This window comes from Maylandia zebra, linkage group LG23 (genome assembly GCF_041146795.1).
Source record: "Maylandia zebra isolate NMK-2024a linkage group LG23, Mzebra_GT3a, whole genome shotgun sequence".
Classification (NCBI taxonomy): domain Eukaryota; kingdom Metazoa; phylum Chordata; class Actinopteri; order Cichliformes; family Cichlidae; genus Maylandia; species Maylandia zebra.
Window position 1 is genome coordinate 26627176 of NC_135188.1, and position 26846 is coordinate 26654021.

The 26846-nt window shown below is 39.1% G+C and overlaps 2 protein-coding genes across 2 annotated transcripts; both read right to left on the reverse strand.

The window, feature by feature from the left end:
- Positions 1 to 8449: 8449 nt before the first annotated feature.
- gypc (glycophorin C (Gerbich blood group)) lies at positions 8450 to 18666 on the reverse strand. Its single transcript, XM_076879980.1, has 4 exons — positions 17899 to 18666; positions 15434 to 15529; positions 12258 to 12296; positions 8450 to 11458 (listed from the first exon to the last, which is right to left on the reverse strand). Exons 2-4 carry the CDS (start codon positions 15516 to 15518, stop codon positions 11259 to 11261), a joined length of 324 nt encoding a protein of 107 aa, XP_076736095.1. The 5' UTR covers positions 15519 to 15529; positions 17899 to 18666; the 3' UTR covers positions 8450 to 11258.
- Positions 18667 to 20049: 1383 nt separating this feature from the next.
- s100b (S100 calcium binding protein, beta (neural)) lies at positions 20050 to 24886 on the reverse strand. Its single transcript, XM_004563318.5, has 3 exons — positions 24760 to 24886; positions 23776 to 23932; positions 20050 to 23612 (listed from the first exon to the last, which is right to left on the reverse strand). Exons 2-3 carry the CDS (start codon positions 23911 to 23913, stop codon positions 23466 to 23468), a joined length of 285 nt encoding a protein of 94 aa, XP_004563375.1. The 5' UTR covers positions 23914 to 23932; positions 24760 to 24886; the 3' UTR covers positions 20050 to 23465.
- Positions 24887 to 26846: the final 1960 nt, after the last annotated feature.

The window sequence follows — 26846 nt, forward strand, 5'->3', positions numbered from 1 at the left end:
ACAGAGGTTAATAACAAGTATGTTTCAGTGCAGAGAGGTCTGTTAACACATGACTGAGAACAGTGACTGAAGAAGAAAAACTCAATGCATCATGGGAATCCCCCGGCAGCCTATGTCTATTGCAGGATAACTAAGGGAGGATTCAGGGTCACCTGGTCCAGCCCTAACTATATGCTTTAGCAAAAAGAAAAGTTTTAAGCCTAAACTTGAAAGTAGAGATAGTGTCTGTCTCCCGAATCCAAACTGGAAGCTGGTTCCACAGAAGAGGGGCCTGAAAACTGAAGGCTCTCCCTCCCATTCTACTTTTAAATACTCTAGGAACAACAAGTAGGCCTGCAGAGCGAGAGCGAAGTGCTCTAATGAGGTGATATGGTACTACAAGGTCATTAAGATAAGATGGGGCCTGATTATTTAAGACCTTGTATGTGAGGAGCAGGATTTTGAATTCAATTCTGGATTTAACAGGAAGCCAATGAAGGGAAGCCAATACAGGAGAAATATGCTCTCTCTTTCTAGTCCCTTTGTTTCAATAGTTCTCTTTGTAGGAATTCCCTGCTTTCTATCCTCACATCCAGATCTCCTCCCTTTCTCTGGATTACCCTCTGTTGCAAAAAACAGATTAGCTGATCTGTCTTCTTAAGAAATTTGGACCTCAGAATTCCTCGTTTCCCCACTTGAGCCCTTTTGTAATGCTGCATTCCAGACACCTTGGAGCTCAGATGTGGAAACGAGTTAGGGTGTTCTGGAAAAAGCAAGGAAAAAAAGGATTTGTTTTGCTCTTAACAAGGTAAAGCCATTCAAGTATCACTAGCAATACAGCACAATACTTGCTTTTAGAGCTTACAACCACCACTGTAGCACATTCATGGATAGAGCCTGATCAGTGCTCTGTGTGTGGTTTATTTAGTGAGTCACAAATATGCAACAGTGGCAGTACAGATTACAGATTAGTTTTACAGTTTCACTACTGTTTATGTTCAGTACCGCCATCTTGAAGTGGTAACCACTTTGCCAGTGGCAAATTTGAGTTGAGTGGGCGTTCCAGATTCAAACTCCAGCTGGGAACTTGGAAATTCTGACTTCCAACTTATTCGGGAATTCAGCATAAATAAGCTGTTTCATTTGGGTCCAGTGTTTAAGTTGTTGTACTGCTTGTTACATTACTTTGGGTTACCCTGCAAAATGGCCAAAACATAACAGTTTTTTGTTGATTTCATTTCTAAATAATTGGAAATAACACACAGGTTTAGCCTCAGAGGCCTGGGATCAGGTCAAACTCCCAGTCAGTCACCCTCCCTTTTTGCGTCATAACTTTTGCACTGTCCACTTCCTGCTGTGACAAAACAAATTTCCCACGTGTGGGACTAATAAAGGTTATCTTATCTTATCTTATCTTATCTTATCCCCCTTGCGCACATGCATGTTTTTAGGAAAACCTTCTGGGATAAAGCCCTATTGTTTTGCAATTAAAAAAAAAAAACACTCCTCTGACGTTACAGCTCTATAAGTTGTTATATTATCATGTCATAAATATGCAAAGAATGCGTAAATATGCTGGCTTTCTTGTGTTGGAAAAGAGTCCACAAACCCTGGCTACAGATTCAAAACAACACTGTCCCGCTTTGACCCTTAATGCAGCCTGACTCACAGCCGAAGTGAATGGAGAAAAGTTTGGTAATCGGGGCCTGTCAGTGAAGGACGCACTCAAACAAACCCTCCCCATCTGAAAAACCCTCAGAGAGCTTCTTTCGCACGCGAAGGTGCCGCTCCGGCCCCCTCGTCCCGACATTCTCAGGTGGTGAATTCAGAGCGAGCGTGTGGGCGTGTGTGCGGCCGCCCCTCGAGTTTTGGGGGGCCGACAGTCAAGACTGTTATTACACACACACACACACACACACACACACACACACACACACACACACACACACAGTGACTCGGCTCGTCTAGCCTCTTCGCTCATCTGGCATTGATTAACGTTACCCCACACACACACACACACACACACACACTCACAGAAACATGAGTTGTGGTCTGTTACTGAGTAAATTGGGTTGGGATATACACACATAACACACACATATGTGCACACACACACCAAACAAAGAGTCATGTGACAGCGGCATCCCATGAACTCGATCACCCCTTCAAAATAAAAGCTGGCTTTGGGACTCTGTCTCTTGTTTTCTTGCTTTTTTGGAGGCCAAAACCTTTTCAGGACTTTCCAGGTGTGGCTTGTTAAACTGCAATTTAAGAATATTTAGTAATCTGAAACCTCTGACAATCCGTAGAAGAACTACAGATACTAACAATGTCATTTCAATCAGTTAAAGTGACAAATGCATCAGTTGTTGCGCACAACATTGTTTCTTCCAAGATATCCTGGTGGATATTAGCCAAACAACACATTTCAACAGTTCTAGTAGAAACAAATGCAACGAATGAAACAAAAGAGGCTTTTAAATAGATCAAATTGTTTCTGGGGAGGTCTTTTGCCCTTAATGACCTCCTCTGTTCCCTCAATAACGACAATTTTTCACACCTTGGTATGTGTCAACAAAGTTGTGGTTTAATGATGATAAGAATGGATTCTGGGGTTTTCCAATGGTAGCTGCATAGGCAGAGCCCACCCTCACTAACTTCTGATGCAAAACCAGTCATTTTGTTCTATAAGCTGGCCTGAAATATGAAAGAAACCTCTCAGCTTAGAGACAATTTCAAGGGTTACTCCTAGTCAACTTTCAGGGGTTAAAGGATTCGGTTCTAAAGAGAGAGCGGCTCAGCATTTCTACAAGCTCCGACCGACCACACCGGAGACGTACTTTGACACTCAGCACTAGGTCAAAAAAATCTGTCTTGTTAAATATGATATATGCGTCACATTTCTGTAATGATCTTTGTGGGACTGGTGGGTGGGACTCTGCCAAACTTCCTCTCCACTTCTCTGAAAAAGGCAGAAGAAATTAGCCGTCTTTCTGGGGAAATTCATATTGCCTTTTATCTTTGTTTTATTCCTTTCCCTGCTAAAAAAACAACAAAAAAGCAGTTCCAGCTCATTCTTTCCTTGGCTGCCGCACCGCTGTTGTTACCGAGAGCTCTGTTAGCTCAAAATCATTTGATGAACAATGAGCTAGTGAATCATACATAAAATTTCCCACTTTGGCGGAGCTCCAGTCACTCAACAGTTTGGGCCTTAATGGTGTTTTTTTGTAGAGGGAAAAACCTGACAAAGTCCAGACGTTTTTGTTACATCCTCACCTGCTTGATTCTTAGCGTGTACAGGAGAATTATGCAGATGCTGTCTCATCACAGGCTCATAAAGCTAAGAGTTAATGAACCATCACATTGTGCAGTTCAAAGCCGCCCTGTGAACTCTCTCCTCCTCTGCTGGTGTGAGTCAGGTCTGTTAGTTTTAGCTAAAACAAGCATCGGCAGCTGCTTAGTGTCACAATTGTATGATGCAGGTGGAAGCTTCCTTCAGGGGAATAAGAGAGCAAAGGGATTAGAGATGCCTGAGACATTTTTTAATCTAAAAAACTGTTAAAAAAATACATTCGGATCAGTGTATGAAAACTACGCAAACACCTGCTCTGGTTTGTTTTCAGTTATTCAAATGGATGCCTGCGGAGGTGGATATTTGAGCAGGCGCGACCAAAATAAACAACACGTCCTTCAGTTCAACTATTCATTCAAAGAACCTCACACAGAATTTAACTATTTGAATATTGCGTGCAATTTTAAAACCAGTACAAGGAGATGGATAACTCCCTGTATCAGTACATAAAATATCTAGATCCTTACAAATTATAAACTAATGATGTAAAATTATCAGGTTAAGTCTTAAAGAATAAACATTTGACTTTTTGATTAGCCTGTGCGCTGAAAACAACAACAACAATGATCAATTTCCTCAGCGTGAACCAGGAAGTAAACCATCAGGAAGCTGTCCTGCATGAAGCTTTTATTATGAGCATCTTCTTCCCCTTTTTTTCAGCTGCTTTCTTTAGGGGGTCGCCACAGCTGATCATCTGCCTCCATGATCGTTGGCATGTGTCACACCAACCTTTTGCATGTCCTCCATCACTACATCCATGAACCTTCCCTGTGGTCTTCCTCTTTCCCCCCTGCCCGTCATTTTTGTGTTCATCAGCCTTTTTTTTCCAATGCATCCACTATCCCTCTTCCGCACGTGTCCACACCATCCCAGGCTGAGCTGTCCCTCTGATGTACTCATTTCTAATTTTGCCTATTCTCCCAGTGAAAATCTGATCATCTTCAGCTCAGTCTCTTATCTTTTTGTCAGTGCTGCCGTCTCCAAACCGTGCAACATAGCAGGTCTTGCTAATGTCTTGTAAATCTTCCCTTTACCCTTTCTGCTGTCACAAACCACCCCTGACACTCGTCTTCGCCCACTCCATCCTGCCTGCGCACTCTTCTTCACCTCTCTTGCGCACCGTCCGTGGCTTTGGGTGGTTGACCCCAGGTATTTAAACTCATCCACCTTCACTGTTACACCTCTCTCTCTCATTCAAACAAATGTATTCTGTTTTGCCTCTACTGACTTTCATTCCTCTTCTCTCCAGAGAATACTTCTACCTCTCTAGGCTCTCCTTCACCTGCTCCCTACTCTCACTACAGATCACTTAATTAGCAGCATGCAAAGAACTATGTAATAAGTTTTGCTGGGTGTCAAAAAGCCATGCAGATTCACAGCATTTCCCAGCAGAAGATGGCAGTATACTCTGTCATATTTGTTTGTTTTGTTGTACTTCTTCATGTTCCTGTTTCCATGTTTTTCTGACTCTTTCAGTTGTTATTTAGTTACCTTTGACATAAGTTTTTTCATGTGTCTTATTGTGCCTTTTCCCTCCTTTCTGCATTAACTGCCATTCCTTTGTTGTCCCCACTTGTGTCACTTTCCCCATGCAGCCCTCAGTGTGCTGTATATCTAGCCATTTCTTTGTCTTTGTCCATCTGTCCATCACCCTGTGTTACTGTGCTTCCTGGTTAATCTTGAATGAGTTTGTCTTACATGGTGTTCCACAGGGATCCATTTTAGCACCATTACTGTTTACCGGTTAACTTCAACAAGTTACCACAAGGTCAGCTGTTATCAGAAGCAGAATGACAGTTATGATAAGTATGCCGATGACATGTGATAACTGGATAGCTAATGCCTTTCTGCAGTCACATCCTGATAAGATGGAACTCCTGATCGTTGGAGCTAAAACTGAAAGTCTGGAAAAACTCTAAACTGTCCTAAAAATGTCACATGGATAAAGAATCTGACTGTGCTGAGGTTGTTACACTAGAACTGATTTTAATGTTACATACTGGGGACATACTAGTCAACAATGAACTAGCTTATCTTTGACTCCATCTCCACCTCCACCTTTTATGCTCCAAAGAACATACTGTCTCGATCACAGTTTAAAACCAACTGAAAAGATTCCTGTTTAGCCTTTCAGCAGTTGAATTCCTGATCTTTAGGATCCTTTTTACCTTACTTCTGAGTTTGTTAGTGGATATCAGTTTGTAGGTTTGATTAATTTTACTAGACTACTGTAAGAAAAATTATCTTTTCATTATACTTTTACTGCTTTCATTAGTTTTTATGCATGGACTACTATCCTATTTAAGGTTGCCTTTTGTTGTTTTTATTGGTATTTAATGTTTTCAAATTATTATTTTTTACTTACTTGCGTCTGTCTATTGATTTAACATTTCATTATCAACAGAGACTTATTTTGGTAGTATTTTCAAGGGGTTTTCTTTTTGGTTCTCCACATACATTTGTGTCCTCTTCTGAATAAACCCTGACTCTGCATGTCTGTGATTTTCATGTTGTGATTCTGAAAAATGCTTTAAAGATGATCTTCAGATGAGAGTTTGGCTTCAGGCCTCATCAGTTTCAAAGCAGCTGTCAGTAAAAATGACCATTCGGTCGCTGAACAGCTGCAGTCAGAGTTTGGTTTGCATTGCCGGCAGTAGTCAGACCTGTTTCTCGTGGGTGACTCTGCCAGGACTGCCCTTTATCACCAGTTCTGTTCATAACTTTCAGGATTTCTCAGCACACTTTTTTGGTGACCTCAGTATCACCTCTGCTTTTTGTGAACAATGTGGTTATTCTGGTTTTATCAGTTGGTGACCTTTAGCTCACACTTGGGAATGAGAAGTCGCACCTCCAAGTCTGAGGCCCTGGTTTTCAGCAGGAAAAGGGCGGAGTGAAACACTGGGATTGGGGATACAAGCAGTGTAAATGAGCTTCCTCTGAAGAGGGTCTTGGTTCTAAATTGGAGAAAGGGAGTGGTCATTCAAGACAAGCTCAGAGTAGAGGTGGTCTAAGCATCTGGTCTGGATGCCTCCGGGATGCCTCCTACTTCAGGTGTTCCAGGCATGTCAATCTGGGAGGAAGCGATGGAGCATACCCAGGAGAAACAGGAGGAATAACATCTGTTGGTTTGACTTGAGAACTAGAGGAGGGTCTGAGGTTCTGTGCTTAGATTGTCCATGTGACCCGATGGATGGATGGAAATTCAAAGCAAAGTATTAATCAAATTAGCAGTAATTTGATGATTTAATAAGAAGCATTCAGTGTTTCTGTTACAAGGTGGCTTAGGTGGGCTTGTGTGTGTGTTTTGTCTGAAGGCAGTTCATTTCAGTTAACAAGGGTCACATGGTTTCAATTTGCAGCTTTTATTGGCTGATAAACACGCAGATGTGATACATTTACTCTGACACTCAGGCTCTGTGTGTGTGTGTGTTTAGATATTTAACAGTGTAACATGAGCACACTCCTGTTTCTATAAAGATAATAAGATCAGATTACTTTTCCTGTATTTAAATTCCCTCATTTGACTGCTCGCATCTCTTTCTTCATCTCTGATCTTTTGCTTTTTCTTCCGCCCTCTCCCTCTGCTTTCCCCCTCTTCTTTAAATTCAGTGTTATTGATCATAACTAAACTGACTTGAATGTGATCGCGCCCTCCGAGTCTGTTTCAGTGCAACAGCACACACTGCAGGCCAGTGTTGGCATTACACCCCAAAAGGGTTCATTTTCTGTCAGTTTTCTTGCTGTCAAAAGCCGAGAATTAAAGTAATTTAAACTCAAATACTATGTTTTAGACATTTCATATTTAATAGGTGTTTGATTCAGGAACAAGTGATGCTGAGAAAAAAGAGTTACTGGAGGAGAAAACCGAAGAAATTAAGTGAAGTGATGTGATTATCCCAGCTGAGAGGCAGGAGGCAGAGTCACCCTGGACCCTGTGTGAGTCTATCACAGATCATATGATTACAAATTTAGATATTTATTCTGAGTTGTTGTAGTTTTGATCATTTATGAACCTTTATTGCTGTTGTTTACAAGTAGGATGCTGCAAACCTAAAGAAACCAGGTCGCTGTACATGTGGTAAGAACTTGTTTGGATTTGGGTTTTTTGTTTATTTTATTTTCCTCATGTTTCAACTCACCAAAACGTCCACCCGGTTACCAGAAGTTACCAGAAGTCTGTGGTGACTCAAATCTAAAAACGAAGGCCAGACATTTGTATTCAAACCATCAGCAGCTTAGAGGAATAACAACAATAATCTGGCATTGTGGATCGGAGCTGAAAGTGAAACCGGCCGGACCACACACACACACCCTCAGCTCCTTCCTGCAGCGAGTCCAAGTCAAGCTTTGGATGGAGCTGATGGCTGTTACCCGAAAGCATGAGTCATCATGGACGACAGATCGAAGTAAAAACAAACATACTGAAGTTCTTCCACTCTGACGCATCCTGCTGCTGCTGGTCAGACACAAAACAGCAGCTTTGCCACATCAAGGCTTCGGTGGCTGTTGGGCTCAAGCTGCTTTTAGAGCCTCATGGCCACCAGGGAGCTGATTTCTTCTTGCAGGATATCTTTGCCATGCTACTGTCACGCCGTTTGGACCAGCTTTTAGCTTCATGTGGTGATCATTAAACTGATATTTATGTTGCAAACGGGATGAAAAATCTTTAATTTTGTATTTTAAATTAATCTGAGGTTCATCCAAAAGAACAGGCCCTCAAACGCTGTTTTCTCTAAATTATATCTTTTAAATATAACTATATGTAAGCTTTTATTTATCATCAATAACGTGTGTAGATTTCTTCAGTGAAAAGACTGCATCCTTAAGGTTTGGGTTTAACATAAACACAGTTTAGTTAATGTGTAGAAAATGTTTCCTATGTTTTGTTTGGAAAAAAGCACATTTTTAGAAGAAACTGTTGATAAGTTGCAGTCACGCATAAGTCCCAACACAGTACTGCAGTACAGCACTTTGCGTGAGTGGACTCGGTCTTCGTTTGTAATTTCTTTATCTTTAAAAAGAAAGTAAGAAAAAGTGCTGGGCTGAAGGTCAGGAGTGCAGTTTCACATTTCAGCCACCAGAGGGGGTTTATCTTCAGCACATTGACGCACCAGAAAGTGACAGTGTCACAAAGTATCAAGTTTATTAATGTACTTTTAGAAAAACATCAGCAAATAAAATAGATTTTACTAAAACAGGATAAAATCAATAAAGTCTGCTGGAGCAGAAAACTGGAGCTTTGATGATGGGAAAACAGACAGAAATGCACCACTCTGGGCTGGAAATTTACAAAGATTTTTTCCTCCCTGCTGATTCATAACTGTCACATGTTAGTCAGACTCCAACCTGTAGTTAGTTGTTTATTACTTTGTCCTCAAAATATGACAACAAACACAATGGAAAATCACCAGCAGTAAGCACTCCAGTAGATGTTTATCTTCAGGCTCATTTGAACTTTCAGCTTCTTTGGCAGGATGGTGCAAAAACTGCCTGACAACATAGAGATTCGCAACAGCTGTAAAAGTTTTAGAAATAAGAAGCTTGTGAAGAATGTGAGATCTGAGGCCAAATTCTTGAAACACTGAGAAAAACAACTCAGTACTCAGGAACAAAAATGTTACCAACGTTAAAATAAAGGTTATTTAAACGTGTTGCTATTTATTTTGGTCATCAATTTTGGTCATCAATCACGTGAATTGTTAATAATATGGACTCAGCGAGTTGTTTCTGTACGAAAATCTTTATGCTGGCCCCAAGGTGCACAACACAGCGAGAAAATGGTAAACACAAGATGTACACTGCTCTGCCAAGAAAGAAAAGTCTGCCTGGATTTAAGAGCTTTCCACTGGATTACTACTGCAGTCATTAATATATTTCTGCTGGCAAAAGCTTATTTAATGCTAACAGATGCTGTGAGAACTTCTTTCTTTTGTTAGACAACCATGTTGGAGGATGTATCGAAGGGATGTGGAAAAGATGTTACACTTTTTTTTTTTAACAACGAAGGCCATTTCTGAAACTGCAAAAACTGGACAATAATAAAAATCATGAAAAATAAAATAAAAATCTTTAATGATCATTTAAATATTTAGTGAAATCAAATCATAAAAAATGATAATAGAGCTCATGGCAAAGTTTAATAACCAAGTTAAGAGCACTTCCACAGGCAGTGTGAAGAGAAAATCAGGGGATTGGCATTAAAAGGCTGTACAGCCTTAAGGAAACCACCGATCAGTGATGCTAACTGAGAAAACAAAAGGACAGGGAGCAAGCAGACTGGGCTCAGGAGCAATGGGAAAAGGTCATGTCATCTGGCGAGCGCATATTTAGCTCCAGAGGGATGGGTGCTAGGGCTGTGCCATATTCACACTACAGGCACAACACAGGCACGTCTCACAGTGAGAGAGGGCTCTGAGTAAAAAAGAAAGCCACTTCAACAACCACCAACAAAATACAGTACGCTGCAAAATATGGAGGAAAAGTTGAGGCAAAAAATACATGGTTGAAGGCACGTGAGGAGCAGATGCTAGCAATCAAAAGGAAACAAAGTCAAGCTGGCATGGCTGGAGCTAGCTCCACTCTATAAGATTGGAAGAGCAAGAAGCAGATGGAAATTTCTAAGCAAGGTCAGGTTGAAATTATTTTTCAATTTTATTTTATTGTTCACCTTCTGAAGATTTACAAGGTTCAGTTATGTTAGCACTGTTAAGCTAATTATTTAAGCTATTTCCCTGCCTGGGCTACTTTTGTACCTAGATCTGACTAAGGTTGTGGCACAGTATGTAAGGCTACTATTGGACTATAATGCCACTGCAGCTTGGTGCTGGCACATTAACTAATCAACCATCAGTAACAGTAGCTCAATGGAAAAGAAGGAAAATGCCCTTTGTTTTGTTTGCACTCATAAATGCTGCTGTCTGAGATCAAATGTAATTCAGACACAAATATCATTATCACAAATGTCCTTTAAAAATGAAATTTTGAGGTTATATCAATCATCATTGGGATGAAGTAGCATGCCTAGTGCCAACAGTAGAGACCTGTGAGGGGAGTCTTATGATGTGAGGTTGAGTTCAGTTGGTCAGGTCTACGTTTATCAATGATTTATGTTCAAACGGTGAGGCCAGCTGACTGCCTGAATGTGCTGAATGACCAGGTTCTGCCTGCCCTGATGGTGCAGGCATCTTACCAGATGACAATGGCAGCATGAGGCATCATTTTCACGCATGGATTGGTCACAACAGAGTCCAGACCATAACCCCACCTTTGACATTTGCTGAAGAACCTTTTATGCAGCCATCTGACCGCACTCATGATCAATACACAGCCATGGAGAAAAATGAAGGCCAATCTGAAGGGAAATAAGTGTAACAATGCACTGAATAACTTTTCAGTTTTTTTAGTTTATGTTTTCTGCTGCTTTTAAAACTGTTTTTGTTCTTTTTGTAGTTTTTTCTGTTCTTTCTGTTTCATCTTCCCTCTCTTTTTTATTGTAGTTGAGCTCATCTTGGTTTTTTTTTTCATTACTTTAAGTCTTGTGTTTTCTGCTTTTTTCTGTTTGGCACCTTGGGGCCACCATAGCTTCAGGATACCACAGTCAGTCATAGCATGAAAATGCCTGCTTGTAATTTATGCAGCGTCGCTGCATTAAAGTGGAGCTTTTAAGGAGGGAACAATGTAAACACAGGTCTACCGAACACAAACCACATCTTAGTTTCTTTTGGTTGTTCACATTCCTGAGAAGGGCTCACATTTCAGACAGTCGTGCTTTGCTCACATTTAGTGGTGCCAACGTGCAAAGGTGCTCAGTGCAATTTTTAAAATCGGCTACTTCTAAAAACGTTAAACTTCCCTTCTCACATATTTGTTGTTTGCTGAGTGCAACAAAGCTACAAAGCTTTTGTCACTATTTCCCATTTCCCCCCCTTTATTTCTCCTCTTTGGCTGTCAGAGGTTCCTCAGATTGGAGCGCTTCATCAGAGCCAACGGAGTCGCCGTCACCGCTGTCGGCGTCCTCGTCTTTCTCCTCCATCTCGTTGGTCACGTATTCGCCTTTATGTCTGGACAGGCACCACATCAGCACGGTGATGACGCAGATCATTAACAACAGCACTACACTTACGATTCCTGTGACGACAGAGGGAAATATCATCACAGCGCCCCCAACTATGCATTTAAAGCATCACTTTCATTGCAATTCAACATAGAATTCAATATCCTGCCTATGGAGTCTGCTGTGTCTCTATTTTTACTTTTCACTTATAAAGCGAAGTTCATGTATTTCATGAACTGATATCTGTAATGAACTGACATAAAAACCTGATATATATTATTAACTGACATTTGCATTTAGTGAACATTTCTGCTGGAGTAACAATTATAACAAGAAAGAAAAACTAATAAAATAAAAACTTCTTTTAAAAATCCAAATTTAGAAACTTTAACACATTAAAGAATACTTCAATTTTATATCCCACTATTAGTAAAAACTTCATTAACTGAAACAAAAAATTCTGGAGAATACGAGACCTGTAAAAATTTTTCTTTTAACAAATTAGAACCAAATTTAATCAATTACTAAAATTATAGATTAAAGAGGTAATTACATTTCCAAATATGTTCTTCTATTTCCTTATTTATCCCTTAGATTTAATAATTTAATTTAAATAAATCTACATCTACAGTTTAGTCTTTAAAACTTGCATTTTATATTTAAAGCTATTAGTATTATTATATTGGTCGATGATTATTTTATCACATTCCTGACTACATATGATTTGGTCGTTGGAAATAAGATTTGAAAATCATTAATCCGTACAGAACAAGTTATTAAGCAGAACATCTTTTTCATTCATGTGAACTGAAATAAAATTCAGCAGATTCACACTCATTGTTGAACATCATAAGAAAAGAAGTCACTTCTCACCACCAATCAAAGCGGCAAAATCTCCAGTGTCATAGGTTTCTGTAAAGACATGAAAATTAAGTCAAACTCAGGTGACGTTTGATATCTAAATCAAATGACATACAGTAGAGGTTAAAATACAAACTTCTGTGTCAGATTCATCTTGTAGAAAAGCTACAGAGGTCCAGATAAAAGTCAGTGACAAAGGCAAAGTGAAATTTTGAATCATTCTCTCAATCTACAGCCTCCTCGCTCATGTACTGTCACAAGCAGCAGCTCACAATATTAAGTTATCTGGGGGACACAAACAGCCGTTTGTGTTTACATTTTCCCTCAGAGTCCAGCCGTGCGTGGCATTCAAACAACGGCCGTCAATTTAAGAGCCTCAGTCTGTGTAGAAGCAACATGACTGCAAGGCCAAAAAGAAACGTTACACACCATATTTTAGAAAACAAGTGAGCAAAATCAAGAAAGATATATATATCAGTGTTTATGAGGTTTATGGTACCTAAAAGTTTCATAGTTTAAGAAAATCAAAGCCAAATTTAAAGGATAATAATGATGAAATTTGATGAGAAGTTGTTGTTTTAAGTTTGCTGATAATAAAAATGACTGTTTATGCAAACAGAGCTACTCTTTCACTTTTAACTTTCCAAAGATTTACCAAGAAAAAAAGTTTGCTGTAAGTTCCTGGAAAAGCATGTTAACTCATTAATACCAATACAACTGTTGTGTATAGGTGTGTTTGTTCAGAAATAACTATTTTTTGCTGTTCATGTACACAAATAGCCACTTTTTTTTCTTGTCACTGTGCATACATTTGTAACATATTTCAACAGGTAACAGTATCCGCTTCAAAAACTAACCTTTAATTGATTAACAATAATGCTTTTGAGGAACCTAATAAAAAGTAAAATTACTGTTCAGAAAAAAAAGCCAGTATCTTAAGAACATAACTTCCAGATACTGTTGATCTGCTATAGATAGTTTTAAGAGCTGATGCATCTTTTCTTTTGTCCTCCACTTGTTTAGTTCCTCAAATCTTTTAAGGACACACTGCACACCATGCTGAGATATGCCAAGTTTTCAACTAAAGCTCTTTGGGAATCAGCTTGTTGGTGCAAAAATATTATTTTATGTCTGTAACTGTGTTAACTTTGGTATTTAATAAATTAGAGAAATTTGAACAAATGATATATTTTTGTGACAGGCTGCTAGTAACATGTTCTCCCCGTGTTTGTGTGGGTTCCCTCCGGGTACTCCGGCTTCCTCCCACCGTCCAAAGACATGCAGCTTGTGGGGATAGGTTAATTGGATAATTCAAATTGCCACTAGGTGTGAATGGTTGTCTGTCCCTGTGTGTTAGCCCTGCGACAGACTGGCGACCTGTCCAGGTTGTACCCTGCCTTTCGCCCTATGACAGCTGGGATAGGCTCCAGCGCCCCCCGCGACCCTGAAAAGGATAAGCGGAAGTGGATGGATGGAACACTGGATCATCCCTTGAGTTAAGTGCCTTAAGTGAAAATGAGTGAAAAAGCAGCCAATATCCACAGAAAAAACTTCAGAAGGCCTAAAGATCTGTTGCTCAAGAGAACTTTATAACATTACTGGAAATTCTGGCTCCTTGGAAGCAAAAATATAAAGAAATGTTTCTCAAGACTTTTGCACTGCAGGTTATTTTGCAATGGCATGTTACAGTTTGTTTCTGTTTGTAGACTTCTGATTGGCCAGTGTTTCTGTATCGCCACCTGTTGCTATGGCATCTTGACAATGCTTAACATCATTTTTTTGCATTTCACGTCGATAGACCTTTCAAACTGAAATTGAAAATCGCAGTTTTTTGAAAGATACCTGTGTACACGATGACTTATTAACAGCAGAATTCAGCAATTTGTTGTTCATATGTGTTAAATCTCTATATCTGATGTGTCTAATATTAATCAAGCATTCTTCTAAAAAGAAGCAGAGAACACTAAGTGTTTAACAACACTTAAGAAAAGACCCTTTGGCTGTTGCAGTTCAATATAAAAGTTATTTCTAGGCTGCGTTGGTCCTGCCAGGCCCTGCTGTGGAAACGAGGACAGGTACGAGCGTTTTAGGCCCTTATCTCCACAGCGACAGACCCCCGAGGCGTCACGCTCGCTCCTTCCCATGCTCCACTCTGACATCGGGCTGATAAGACACTCCCTGCTAATGCACACAAACATCTCGGCTGGTTCACTGTGTTTGCAGGGTGTTTGTCCCACAAACTGGATGTTGAATTTTAGTGTCCTAAAATCTAAATCTATTAAAAAAATGATTATGCATGTGATAAGATTTTTGGGGCTGGTTTAAATTTGTTATTCAAGCAAAAATAATGGTGCATTTATACAATTTATAAGGCAATTATTTTGTGATTAGTGGGGCAATCAGCTGCTTTTCCAGTGTCCCACTGAGTTCTGCACATGGACTCCAGCTCCAGTCTGTGCAGACATCATGACCAATACAGATCCTAATGAAAAAAATCTTTGATAGGCATTAATCACCGTGATTTTAGTGGTCTTCTTCGATAATCAGACATCGGACACAGACATGTACAGTGCTCATATACAGAATAGTCTTGAATCATTATGGAATGCACTGTGTGAAATGTAACCATCACATTTACAAATACACGATAATCTCTACAGTACCTGACATTAAACTGAAAATAAAAAAATCAGCACTTTGTCATAACACTCTGGATCCTCCTGTAGGTCATCTTTGTCATCTGTGATAAATCAATACACCCACCAGTGCACAGGAGAAATAACAGCTGTAGCTAAACCGGCAAATTGCTCTTTCAAGATGTCAACAAATCCTGTAGCGCACCAACTCTTTTGTATTTGTTTTTGATTTATTCATAAGAAATAACTATACAAATGCAAATATTTTATTATAACTGTAATCCTGTGTAGCAGAATTAGATTAATATAAAATATAAATCAACTAATCTCTTTATGAACACTGTTAAGATTTTGAATAAACACATATACAAACTTATCAAACAAATTAAAATAATAATAAAAGTGTAAAAAAAACATTTAAGCAGCAACAACAGACAGCAGATAGATGAGTGATGTTTCCCTGTGGTCTACTTATGCTATATTCATGTTTATTGAACAAATGTTATGGTGAAATAAAATAAAAGACAATTCACACATTTTCCAGGCACATACCCTTGGGTCCTATCTTGGTCACAAGGTCTGAAAAAGGAGAGGGGCTTGTTCCTGACAAAGGGGGCACTGTTGCGTGAGCGTTCATGCTGAAGTGACCTGTGAAGAAACAGCATGATTTATGAATAAAATTCTTCTTGCAGTTAAACTGATGATAATTTCATTTACAGCTAGTGCAGCTAATTTCCTACAAATTTTCCTCTTAATTAGCTGCATTTTCGCTGCAATATTTTAGTTATTTTACGCTGGACCATCTGCTGATGTAATCTCTCCAGCATGTCCTGGCTCTGGCCTGGGGCCTCCTCACGTAGGACGTTCCCACTCTACTCTGAGCCCTTTATTAAAGACCGAGCTCCTCACCGTCTCTCTAAAGTTGATCCCATCCACACTTTGGAGGAATGTCATTTCAGCTGCTTGTATGTGGGATCTCATTCTTTAGGTCACAACCCACAGCCCGTGATGATTGGGGATATTGGTTTGATTGGTTTATTGTGTTATTAATTCTCATTAAAATCTATTTATTTAGCTTTAAGCAATAAAGGCCACAGAAACTATTCTGTTAGGCTTAGGTGTTAAAAACTACTTGTTCAGGAGGTAAGAAGTAGTTTTAAAGTTTTGCTGACTGTCAAGAAAGAAAAAGGACATAAACATGGCTAAACATCATGGATACAGTTTATATGGCCCCCTGGATTCTGGAAGGCTAATCCCTGGTCAATCCCTGTGCATTTTAATGTCTTGTCAGGGATTTAAATGCTCTCTCATTCTGAACATTGACATAGATATGTGTTTCCAGCAAATATAAACTAGAAATTGTTGAGACGAGCATGAGAGAAATGGCTACAGGCCTTACATAATACTTTGTGTTGCTTCCACCCATTGAGTCTGACTCTAATGACACTTTACAGATGTGCACTCGTAATCAAGATCAAGTTTGAAGATGCAGTGCAGTCGGGGAATTTTTGTAAGTTCAGTAATCATTGGCTAGAACTTTGTGATGACGATGGACGTAGCGGCTGCTTAACGGACTGATACTTATGGAAAGGAATGTTTTACTACCAACCCCATTCACCATCCAAACACCTTCATCCAGTACTTTATTCTGTTATCATGGGTACTCAAACAGTCTGATAGATGCATTGGGAGGAACTGGGGGTTCAGTGTCTTGCTTAAGGACACTTTGACACATATGCTGTAGGAGCTTGGTATCCAATCACTGACTACCTGATGGATGGATGGGTGGATGGATGGATGGATGGATGGATAGATAGATGGATGGATGGGTGGATGGATGGATGGCCCACTCTACCTCCTGAGCCATAGCTTCCTCCTCAACCTTAATGAGTTTGGTATAATGATGATGATCAACAAATTTCTGTCTATTAAAAAAGTGACTCAGGTTGTTGAATCAAGAGTTCAGGTTTAGAGATGCCTCAGCATCCTCTGAACATGGGTATTGATTTTGTTGACTGCAAAGCCAATGACCAGTGTTCATCAGTTTTTGTTCAACTTACCTTGTGCTTGTTTGTTTCCCTGACACCAAAAAAGCAACATTGGTACCAGGTCAGACTTTCATTTTCTTGCCTGACATCTTTACAGTCTTGTCAGTGCACACATTAAGCTTTTCCCACCACAAACAACACCCTAACTTGGATCCTAACATATTAGAAACTCAATACACAAAGGTGCCTGAAATAATGTTCAGTTTTCATTTTATCCTATTACCTCATGTGAATCCTTGAGGCTTACGATCAGGAAATTTTTAAAGAAATGTTATGAGGAGCATATCCAGGAAATAAGCTGGAAACCCAAACCAACAGTTGTATAACCCTTCCTTTTAAAGTGATTAGTTTTAACTTCTTGTATCGTGATCCCCTCAGGAACTTTTTTCTCAGAGCCAGATTTGAATTCTCTGCCAGATGTTTTGACAGCAGTGAACTAAGTTTGTGTCTGCAAGTGAGAAATCCAGTCAGCATCTCCAATTGTGTCAGGGTTTTTCTGACCCGGTGAACATTTCATTTGTAAAATGCTCCATCTTAGCACATTTCACCACACAATAGAGCCTTTCAAGGGAAATCCATTTTTTCCTGACTCATGAACTCGAGGTGTCGCACTAAAATGCATCCAAAGCGTCGACGTTTGCCTCCATAACAAGAGTCATGCTTCGGGTAAACAGCTGCAGAGCATTAAAGTGTAATGCACAAATATGACACTTTAATCACCAGGTTATTTGAGTTTAATGCTCTTTAAACATCCCTAACTGAGGTGCCTAAGGTTTTTATTTGTTTCCACTAAAACAGTACGTTAGTTTCACACATGCAACTTTTAAAATAAGTGAGAACAGATTGTTGACCACTGACTATAACCTGAAAACAAAGTGCCCAACAGTTTGTTTGCAGAGCAGCTCGTTCTGCTCAAAGCAACACAAAACCACAGCAAGGATTTTGACATAAAGACAAAAAGAAGCTCACCAGTTTCTGAGAGTCAGCAGGCAACTCTTCCTACGCCGACAGAGTGTACGTTGGACAACACACACAATTCAAAACACACTCACAAACACACATACGGATGGGTGTGGTGTCAGTCCCCAGGGTCGAGATCTGTTCCCCCTCTGGCCAATAGCGGAGCTGACTCCACCTCTCTGATCCTAAACAGCCTGCAGATGTCTGAGTGCATGCAGCTGACAACGCCTCTTGCATCATCTGTTAACACACAGAGGAGCACTTCAGTGTGTGTGTGTGTATGTGTGTTTTTGTTGTTTGGCCCTTGTGCACGTCCTGTGCTGAATAATCCTTACCTTCAGCCTGGTTATTAATGTGAACCATCTTCTTTTAGACAAATAAAGATGGTTTCTTAACAAGAAAATGGTGTTAGTTTTTTGCCTTCCTGTTTTACTTTGAAAGTTAGTCTTGCTTTGGTTTGACTTCCTGCTTTTGTTCTTTTCCCTCCTTTGTGTATGTCAGATTGTTTTGTTGCCTTCCTGTGTTCTGTACTTGTGGTCTTGTTTTGTACTTTTGGAGTTTGTCTTTCTTGGTTGCCTTCAGTTCTTATACTAAACTATATATCTAGCACTTTTTTGTTATATGTTTCATTACATTTTTCTTTTGTGGAGTTTGCATGTTTTCCCTGTGCCTGCATGGATTTCTTCCAATAGTCCAAATACATGCATATTGAATTAATTATGGATTCAGTGCAGGAATTGATGGTTGTCTCCATCTGCACTGTAATAGACTTGCACAGCACACTTTCATCCTGCTGTGTCACATAATGCCACCAATGCTATTCAAGGTGTATGACTATCCCTGTCAGTATTGACCATCAAAAAATGTTTGTTAGGAGGTTGAAGGAGTGGTGGAGTTAAGAGGCATTTCAGCCGTTAGTACCTCTGACCTTCATTTATGTTCACTTGTTGGTTAGGTTTAGACACTAAAAAGTACTTGGTTAGGTCTGTTTGGTATTAAAACACACCATTAGACCATTAATCTTTGACAGAAATCTTGCCATCTTGCTAATGCCACAACCCAACATCAAAAATGAGACCTAATAGTGGCTGTTATGCTACAGTTACACTTGGGAAAACAGTTGCTGGGATAGCATGACCAATATTATTACTGAACACAATGAATTTGGGAACTTGTTGCCTTTGAAGTGGTTGCTTTAAAGACAACCACTCACAGTTGCCATCTTCAAAGAGACTTGGGTTTGCTGTGATGAAACGGCAATAACATGAAGTCAGTCTGTTGTCAGTTTGTAATTGAATGGGGTCAAGTTGCCAATCGGTTTGTGGCAATGCAGCGATTGACTGTGATAAACTCTGTCGCTGTCTGCATATACAGAAATTATCTACTCACATCTACAGTCCAGCCACAACCTAAAAAATCCGAAACAGAAATTCTTGCATAGTTTCTCAGGACAGTTATTTAACTGCAACATGACATAGGCATTCACAATTCTAATTTTTTTTATTCGAATATACCCAGAATACAACCAGTTGGCAACCAAATCCCCTGTTGCACCGTGTTTTTCTTGGTACCAAGGATGTTGCTATCCGATTTTTACTCTAGTAATAACAAACAGCTTCCGTCGATGATAAAGGGAATGATTAGTTTGATGTATTTTTCTTTTAAGCTCACACTTGTGATGAATGAGTTTTGATGGCTGTTCTTGAAGGAGCACGTACAGATCACCAGAATTTCTTGGACTGTTATAACTGTGAACTGCTGATCAAAAGAGGTTGTGGACTTCACCTGACTCTCCTTCATATTTGTATCTTATTTTATTATTTGAAGTATTTCCATTAAACTTTAAGAAATGTTGGACTTGTTTAGCAATCCATTCATGTTCTGATGACCTGTCATGTACCTCATCATCATCCCAAAATCAGCATGAATAGACTCCATCACCTAAGAGACCGTAAATAGATGAGCCATTAAGAAAATGAATGGATGCTTTAAAAAACTGTCATAAAGATGAAACATGCTGATTAAGGTGCACTCTAAAGAGAAATATCCACTGATGCCACTTAATTTTTATGACTCACACTGAGCCATATTTGTGCTGCAAATGTGAAGTTACAGGAATAAAACACTAAACATTTCTGTGCCTCAGAAAAGACTAACCACTGGACCATTTAGTGTATTTATTTAAATTTCACTGTGTTTTAGTTCAGTATTGGTCTCAATAAGTCTTAAAAAAGCTTCTCACATTTCCTTAAAAAAACGTCTTCTAAAAAAATGTGCTAAAAGGACAAACTGAACTTCAGTTTTTCCTGAATAGCCTCTTTGCTAAACAGGAAAGACCTGCAGGCCAGTGACATTCGAAACACTAAAAGAGCACTGTTAAACTAAACGGCTACAAGTATTTCATTGTCAGGGCTCTCCGAATACTTTTTTGTTATTGTCACCGTGCTCACTTTGGCATAACACAAATATATTAGGAGTAAAACCACAGAGAAAAACAACATATGAACTTTTAATGGTTGAGCAACTCTGCAGAACTGCTATGTAAATATTACTGCAGTGCGTCTCTGAATTCTTCTGACAGCCACCCAAGATAAGAATAAACAGCCTTCTTTGTCCCCTCGCTACAGAAATATTGACTGACTAAGTCACAAACTGACCATTTAATTAAATTCGTATCACCAACGTCCAAACAACCCAACATTCAACATGTCATGATGCACATCCGACAAACTCTTCTGTTGCACTGTTTAACTGATCATTTCTACATCTATAATGATTTAGATTTGCTTCTCATGCTGAATACATGTAAACCTACAAAGAGCTACAGCAACTACAAGCTAACATTTAAAGTCAGTTAAAAGTAATTTTAATTACTTGCCTACCAGCAACTATTTTAAGATACGTATTAGTCATTTTAACCATTTTGACCTCGATGTAATTTTTACCAAAACATCAAATAAACGTAGATGTAAATAACACATAAAACATGTACAATCTACAGTTTTATTAAACACTCTGACTTCAAACTATTGAAAGAGGTTTCCAATGTGACGTCTAAATGAAAACTCACAAGCCATTTTTGAGTGTCTTTATGAGCCAATTAAAAGTTGAATTTTAAAATCTGATAGCCGTTTAGACCTTTAAGAGGGATAGACTGTTTGAATTTCATTATCTTAATAGCCATTTTTCAGATTTAGAGATTTTGAGAGCAAATGAAAAAAAGAATAATTAGACAGAAAACTACCAGCATTTTTTTTTCTAACAAGAAAAAACAAGTCGACAATATCAGGGGTTAAGCAAAGCAGCAGCTACAGTGGGACAAAGCACCAAAAAATAAATAAAATAAAATCTTTGCATTGCCAATCAAATAAGATTTAAAGCTCCTACTGTCTTTGTGAATATGTTTGATGGTATACGCAGTTTCATAAATGAAATCGATTTAAGAATATGCTTAATGTTGATTCGCATTTAAGCAACTTTCTCAAGATTTAGTGGCCATTGATGACTTTTGACCTAATAAACTCATTAAAGTGTCTCCAAAAGATGACTATAGCAACTTTACACAAACCTAAAATTTACTTTTAAAATTTGATATTCATTTTTTAATTCATTTTAACTTGCCAGCCACTTTATCAGTTTAGTGGCTTTGTCGAATTTTAAAAATGTAAGGAATGATTCAGAAGACAAATATTAAAAGAACTAGACGATAAAATCCTTTTTAGGCGCTTTTCAACACCTGTGAAGTCTCTAAGTAATTTGAGTTTAACAACGGAGGAGCTAGAACACTTTAAACTCTCTAGCCAAACTGAACCTTTTACAAGCCAATGAAATATTTTTTTTGTGTGCCTAAATTGCTGCATTCAGTATTTGCTATTTTATATTTATCTCCAAATCACTATGTTGTGAATTTTAACAAGTCCACAAACCAAATTCAAACTATGATAGTATGTAAGATTAAAAACAAACCAATAGTGTTCTTCAGATTCTTGATTGATTCCTAAAGCTATGAAACTTTTTCAGTTTCAGCGCTTTATTCAATTTTCAGGAATGGATTGAGCTCGGCAAACAAATCCCAAACCCATCTGCTGTTTAAGTGCTTTTAAAATGAAGTCCAACTTACCAGGTACTTTTCCCCCAACTGCTATACAGTTAAAGTTAACAAACGAGGTGTTAGAATAGCTCATACTCACAAGCCATTTTTAAAACTTTTACTAGCTAACTTTTCTCCCCCTCATGCCTCACTTCCCTCTTTTAAAGTTTCACTATCTGCAATATTTCCCCCCTTTACACAATTATTTGGCTCCTAAAATAGCTGAGTCATCTAACTTTAAGTCAACTTTCTCAACTTACTGACTATCCAGAATCTCACATGCAAAATCTTAAATGACTGTTAGTCTCTTAGTAACTGACTAGCCCACAATGCAAACTGCAAATATTTTCAAAATGTGATATTCAGATAGATTTTTTAAACCATGGATGCATTCTTGTGGCTGCTAGACTGAACTAACTTATTAGCTACTTTCTTAGTTTAGTATTAAAGATTTTTAAGATTCATCACTGTCTGAACAAACCTATTCACTAGCTATTCAGGAGCTTTTAATATAAAGCTCAGCTTACAACATATATTTCCAAACTATGATACTGTGAAGTACTGAGCTGCAAGCCACTATCAAAACAGAGCCCTTCAGGCAGTTTGTAGTTTGAAAAACATTCTTTTAAAAGCCGTATTGAAGAACTTTGTGTTTGTCATCATTTGTCTGACATACTACTTATACTACGACTAAAGCAACCAAATACTGTTACTTATTTAATGCCCCTAATGATCAATTTAACAAAGGACCCACAAGTCATTTTGAAACTTTTACTAGCCAGTTAGTTAATTTATTATATGACATCAAACCTTAACGTTGCTTTCAATATTTGATAGTCAATATTTCATTTAGTCAAATAACTGCCTAAAGGGGGCTCTTTAGTTAGTTATTTGACTCCTAAAGCGGTTAACTTGATATGGTCATTCAGGGTTTTACATGCAAAGTCCCAAACTGACGGTTTGTGGCTGTAAGATTGATTTAGCAGTCCATGATGTAGTATATAAACAACTTTTATAATTTCACTGCTAGAACAGCAGCCAAATGTAGCAGCCATTCTCCAAAACCTGTAACATATACAAAGCCTTTACTTATACAAAGTGATGGGAAATGATAAAGAGTACGGGAATAAAGGTGTAACATGTATTGATTGATAAATGGTTGGCTTTGGTGGCCAAACATATAGTGAAACACTTTTAAGATTTGTTCTGCTTGAGCTACTTTAGTTCCTCCTTTTGTACCAATCTTTGCCGCCATTTTGAAGACTTTACATGCCATCTAGAAATGAAAACACAAACGAGGCTGATTTCAGACACTAGACTGGAGCTTTTTACCAGCCACCAGCCACGTAATGGTGGCTGGTGGCTGGATTGTGTTTCCTCCACCCTGCGCTGCTGTGAGGGCATCGACAGTTTGTGCGTTGCTAGGCTTCTGCTTCTTTATAATGTACTGTGGCTCCCCTTTGTCTTCCCGCCCGCTGCCACCTCCTTATTCGTGCTCGTCCTTGAAAAACTCGTGGCAACAGACGGTAACTACGGAGATGAATGTCATGAACTCCTGAAAGTTGCACTCGGCGTCGCCATCGGTGTCCAGGCTGTCCATCAGGCTGTCCAGCGCAGCCTGGTCATTCACATGCTGCAGGGAGGGAGGACGGGTTCAGCTCGGGACAACAAAACTCCAAACTGGTGCTTAACAGTTTATGTCATATGCTTTTAAATCTCAATATATATATATATATATATATATATATATATATATATATATATATATATATATTATTACAAATTTCCCATCTCACCGCCATCAGATCTGGGAGCTCGTCATGAAGCAGGTCCTTCAGCTCGCTCTTCTTCAGTTTATGTTTGTCTCCTTCTCTCTCCGAATACTTCTGAAACACAGCGAGGATGGTGGCCATCGAGGTCTCCAGGTCAGTCATCGTCACCTGTCTGTTAAACCTTGAAAAGTAAAGTAAATAAAAGCGTTAATCTTAAGACCATTTTGGGAGATTCAAAGAAAGTTAAATCACTTTTATATATTTTTTTGAAATTATATATATTTTTAAATATATATAATATATAAATATGAAGTCGCTGAATTATTTTCTTATATATTATATAAATTATATTCTGATGAACTTAAAAGTATTGATTTATGATTCCTGAAAAAAACACAAGTAAAAGTACTTAAATAACACTAATCCACATAATACCAAGGGTTGTTCTTTTTAGCATTTCTAGAATTTGGGAGTGGACCACATTTATTAACATGTGGAAAGTACAAGGATTGGCTCTGTATGACTTTATTTGACATCTTTTTTTTCTGACCATTTGGCAAAGAAAGGTGGCCATTATGCTTGAGTAAATGGACCACAGTTAAAGCCTGTGCAGGTCCTCAGTTGTGCAGGTTCATGGTAGCTTAAGTGCTTGAAATGAAGGCAGATGAAGAATCAAAAAGAAGTCAACTTGCCTTCATTTTAAGCACTTAACCGCAGTTAACAAAACTTTTTTTACTCACGTGCTGATGATTTTCCTTTGCAGATATAAAAAAATCGGACTCCATAATTAACAGAGAGACTTAAATTAATTCGTTTTACCAGCATTACAGAGCAAAAAATGCCCCGCTTTAGCCTTAAATGCCGGGCAGTATTGATACGGTAACGAATCCTTCTTAATTTTAGATTTTCTTTTTGTGTTTAACAAGTCCTTGAAAAAAGTCATGAAACTTACTAGAAATAGCTTTTGTCTCTTTGCTGCGACATAAAATACAAAAAACAAAGACTTACTGTTGTGCGAGTGCAGGCAGAAGTCCAGAGAGCAGAGGCTGAGGATGGGCTGCAGTCTTTATACTGGACCAGTATGTGGGTGGGGGTGTGAGGAGGTGCAGGTCTGAGGTCAGTTAACCTGTCATTCAAAGTGCTGACCAATCCCAAGTGTCCACCTCTCCTCACTCCACTGCAGCCCTGCAGGAACCAGCACTGACTCTGCAAACTTTAAAATAAGAGAGCAGATTAATTTCGTGGCCTATTTTCATGACTTCTGATGTCATCACTCAGTAATCTCCACACTGCCCTTCTGTATGTCCTCCTTGTCTGAAGTCTTCCTTTTTTTTTCATACTTTACCTTCAACTTCCTTTGTCCAGTACATCCATCCCTCCTCTAACATGTCCAAACCATCGCAGCCTTGCCTCTCTAACTTTGTGTCCAAACTGCTCCACCTGAGCTGTCCCTCTGATGTACTCATTTCTAATCTTGTCCATCCTGGTCACTTCCAATTAAATATTAACATTTCCTGTTTTTATTCCAGTGCCACTATCTCATAGCCATGCATCTTAGCTGGTCTCACTACCATCTTGTAAACTTTGCCTTTCACTCTCGCTGCAAACCTTCTGTCTCAAATCATCGCTGACGCCTGTCGCCACCCACTCTAACCTGCCCGCACTCTCTTCTGCACTGTCTGTTGTTTTGGATGGTTGAGGTATTTAAACTCATCCATGTGCACTACCTCTGCTCCTTTCGGCTTTCCCTTTACATGATTAAACTTTTTATTGATCTTCTCTTCAGAGCATACCTCCACCTGTCCAAGATCACTTCGACCTGCTTCGACCCTTTGACTACAGATTGCAGTGTCATCTGTAAACATCAATGCATATTTATAAAGTATTCCCACCTGATTAAAGATGCCAAATGTATTGCCTTTTCCCTGTGACCTTGGCACTATCCCAGGACTATAGTGTGGTGTTAATAACACCGACGTCATAGGTTCAACTCCTATGCTGGCTATAAAATGGATAGTTGCAAAGCCTGTGTCATATTTAATGCAACAGGCATTATACTTAGGTTTTGCATATTCATTGTCAGATATCATGATGCATTCTCAATCATCCAGGTAACTAAATCCCAAAAAGTTGTTTCTGTTCATCTGGACGTAGCCTTTTCATCCAAGTGACGTCTTTAGTTGACTAAAGAAGTCAAATGGCGAAGGAACGTTTCTCCCACAGAAAATGCTACATCCAGATGAACAGAATCAACATTTTGGGATTGTCAGATAATGATTTCACCACCAGCACAGATGTGGTGGAGAGTTTCAGTGACTCTAATTAGCTGACATGAAGACTGGCTGACAGCTAGCAGCTACACCCACTGTTATGGCTCAACAGTCAACTTTAAGCCTTGACAGAATTCAAATGAATAAGTAATAAGAATTAATTCACCTCTCATAAACTTGTCATGAAACTCAGTCACTGAATATTGTTTGGTGGAGAATAAAACTGCTTCAAGGTTTGTACACGGCAGCCGGTTAGCTCAGCTGGTTAACTCCAAGGTCCAAACCTCATACTGGCTAATAATAATGGATTGCATTTATATAGTGCTTTTCGAGAACCTCAAAGCGCTGTACAATTCCACTATTCATTCACTCTCACACACTGGTGGAGGCAGCTACAGTTGTGGCCACAGCTGCCCAGGGGCAGACTGACAGAAGCGAGGCTGCCATATCGCACCATCGGCCCCTCTGGCCATCACCAGTAGGACACAATGACCGAGACTGTCCAAGCTGGGACTCGAACCGGCAACCTTCTGATTACAAGACAAACTTCCAACTCTTGAGCCACGATCGCCCTAGTGAGAAGGAAGAACATGTGGTATTGTGCGGTTAAGTGTACATCCAAGAAGTTTGTGCATCAGTTTTGAGTGAAAGTAGCCCATCGCTTAGCACTAATTTGTTAATTACTTAACAAGCTACACTTGCTAGAGTTAGCTGATAATGTAGCACTCTATCTTCTAAACATGGCAACTCTGGCTCCAAACAAAACAGCATGGCGGTGGCTAGCCTCAACTGTTGAACCCTGAAAATGCCAGAAACCAGCAGATG

What these genes read in the sequence shown, in the direction of transcription:
- gypc (XM_076879980.1), bottom strand. Translation starts at nt 15,518, where the DNA reads ATGAACGCTCACGCAACAGTGCCCCCTTTGTCAGGAACAAGCCCCTCT. An exon ending in GACCAAGATAGGACCCAAGG is followed by an intron (nt 12,297 to 15,433) that starts GTATGTGCCTGG and finishes ATGTCTTTACAG; the next exon opens with AAACCTATGACACTGGAGAT. An exon ending in TTTTGCCGCTTTGATTGGTG is followed by an intron (nt 11,459 to 12,257) that starts GTGAGAAGTGAC and finishes CTGTCGTCACAG; the next exon opens with GAATCGTAAGTGTAGTGCTG.
- s100b (XM_004563318.5), bottom strand. Translation starts at nt 23,913, where the DNA reads ATGACTGACCTGGAGACCTCGATGGCCACCATCCTCGCTGTGTTTCAG. An exon ending in AGCTCCCAGATCTGATGGCG is followed by an intron (nt 23,613 to 23,775) that starts GTGAGATGGGAA and finishes CCCTCCCTGCAG; the next exon opens with CATGTGAATGACCAGGCTGC.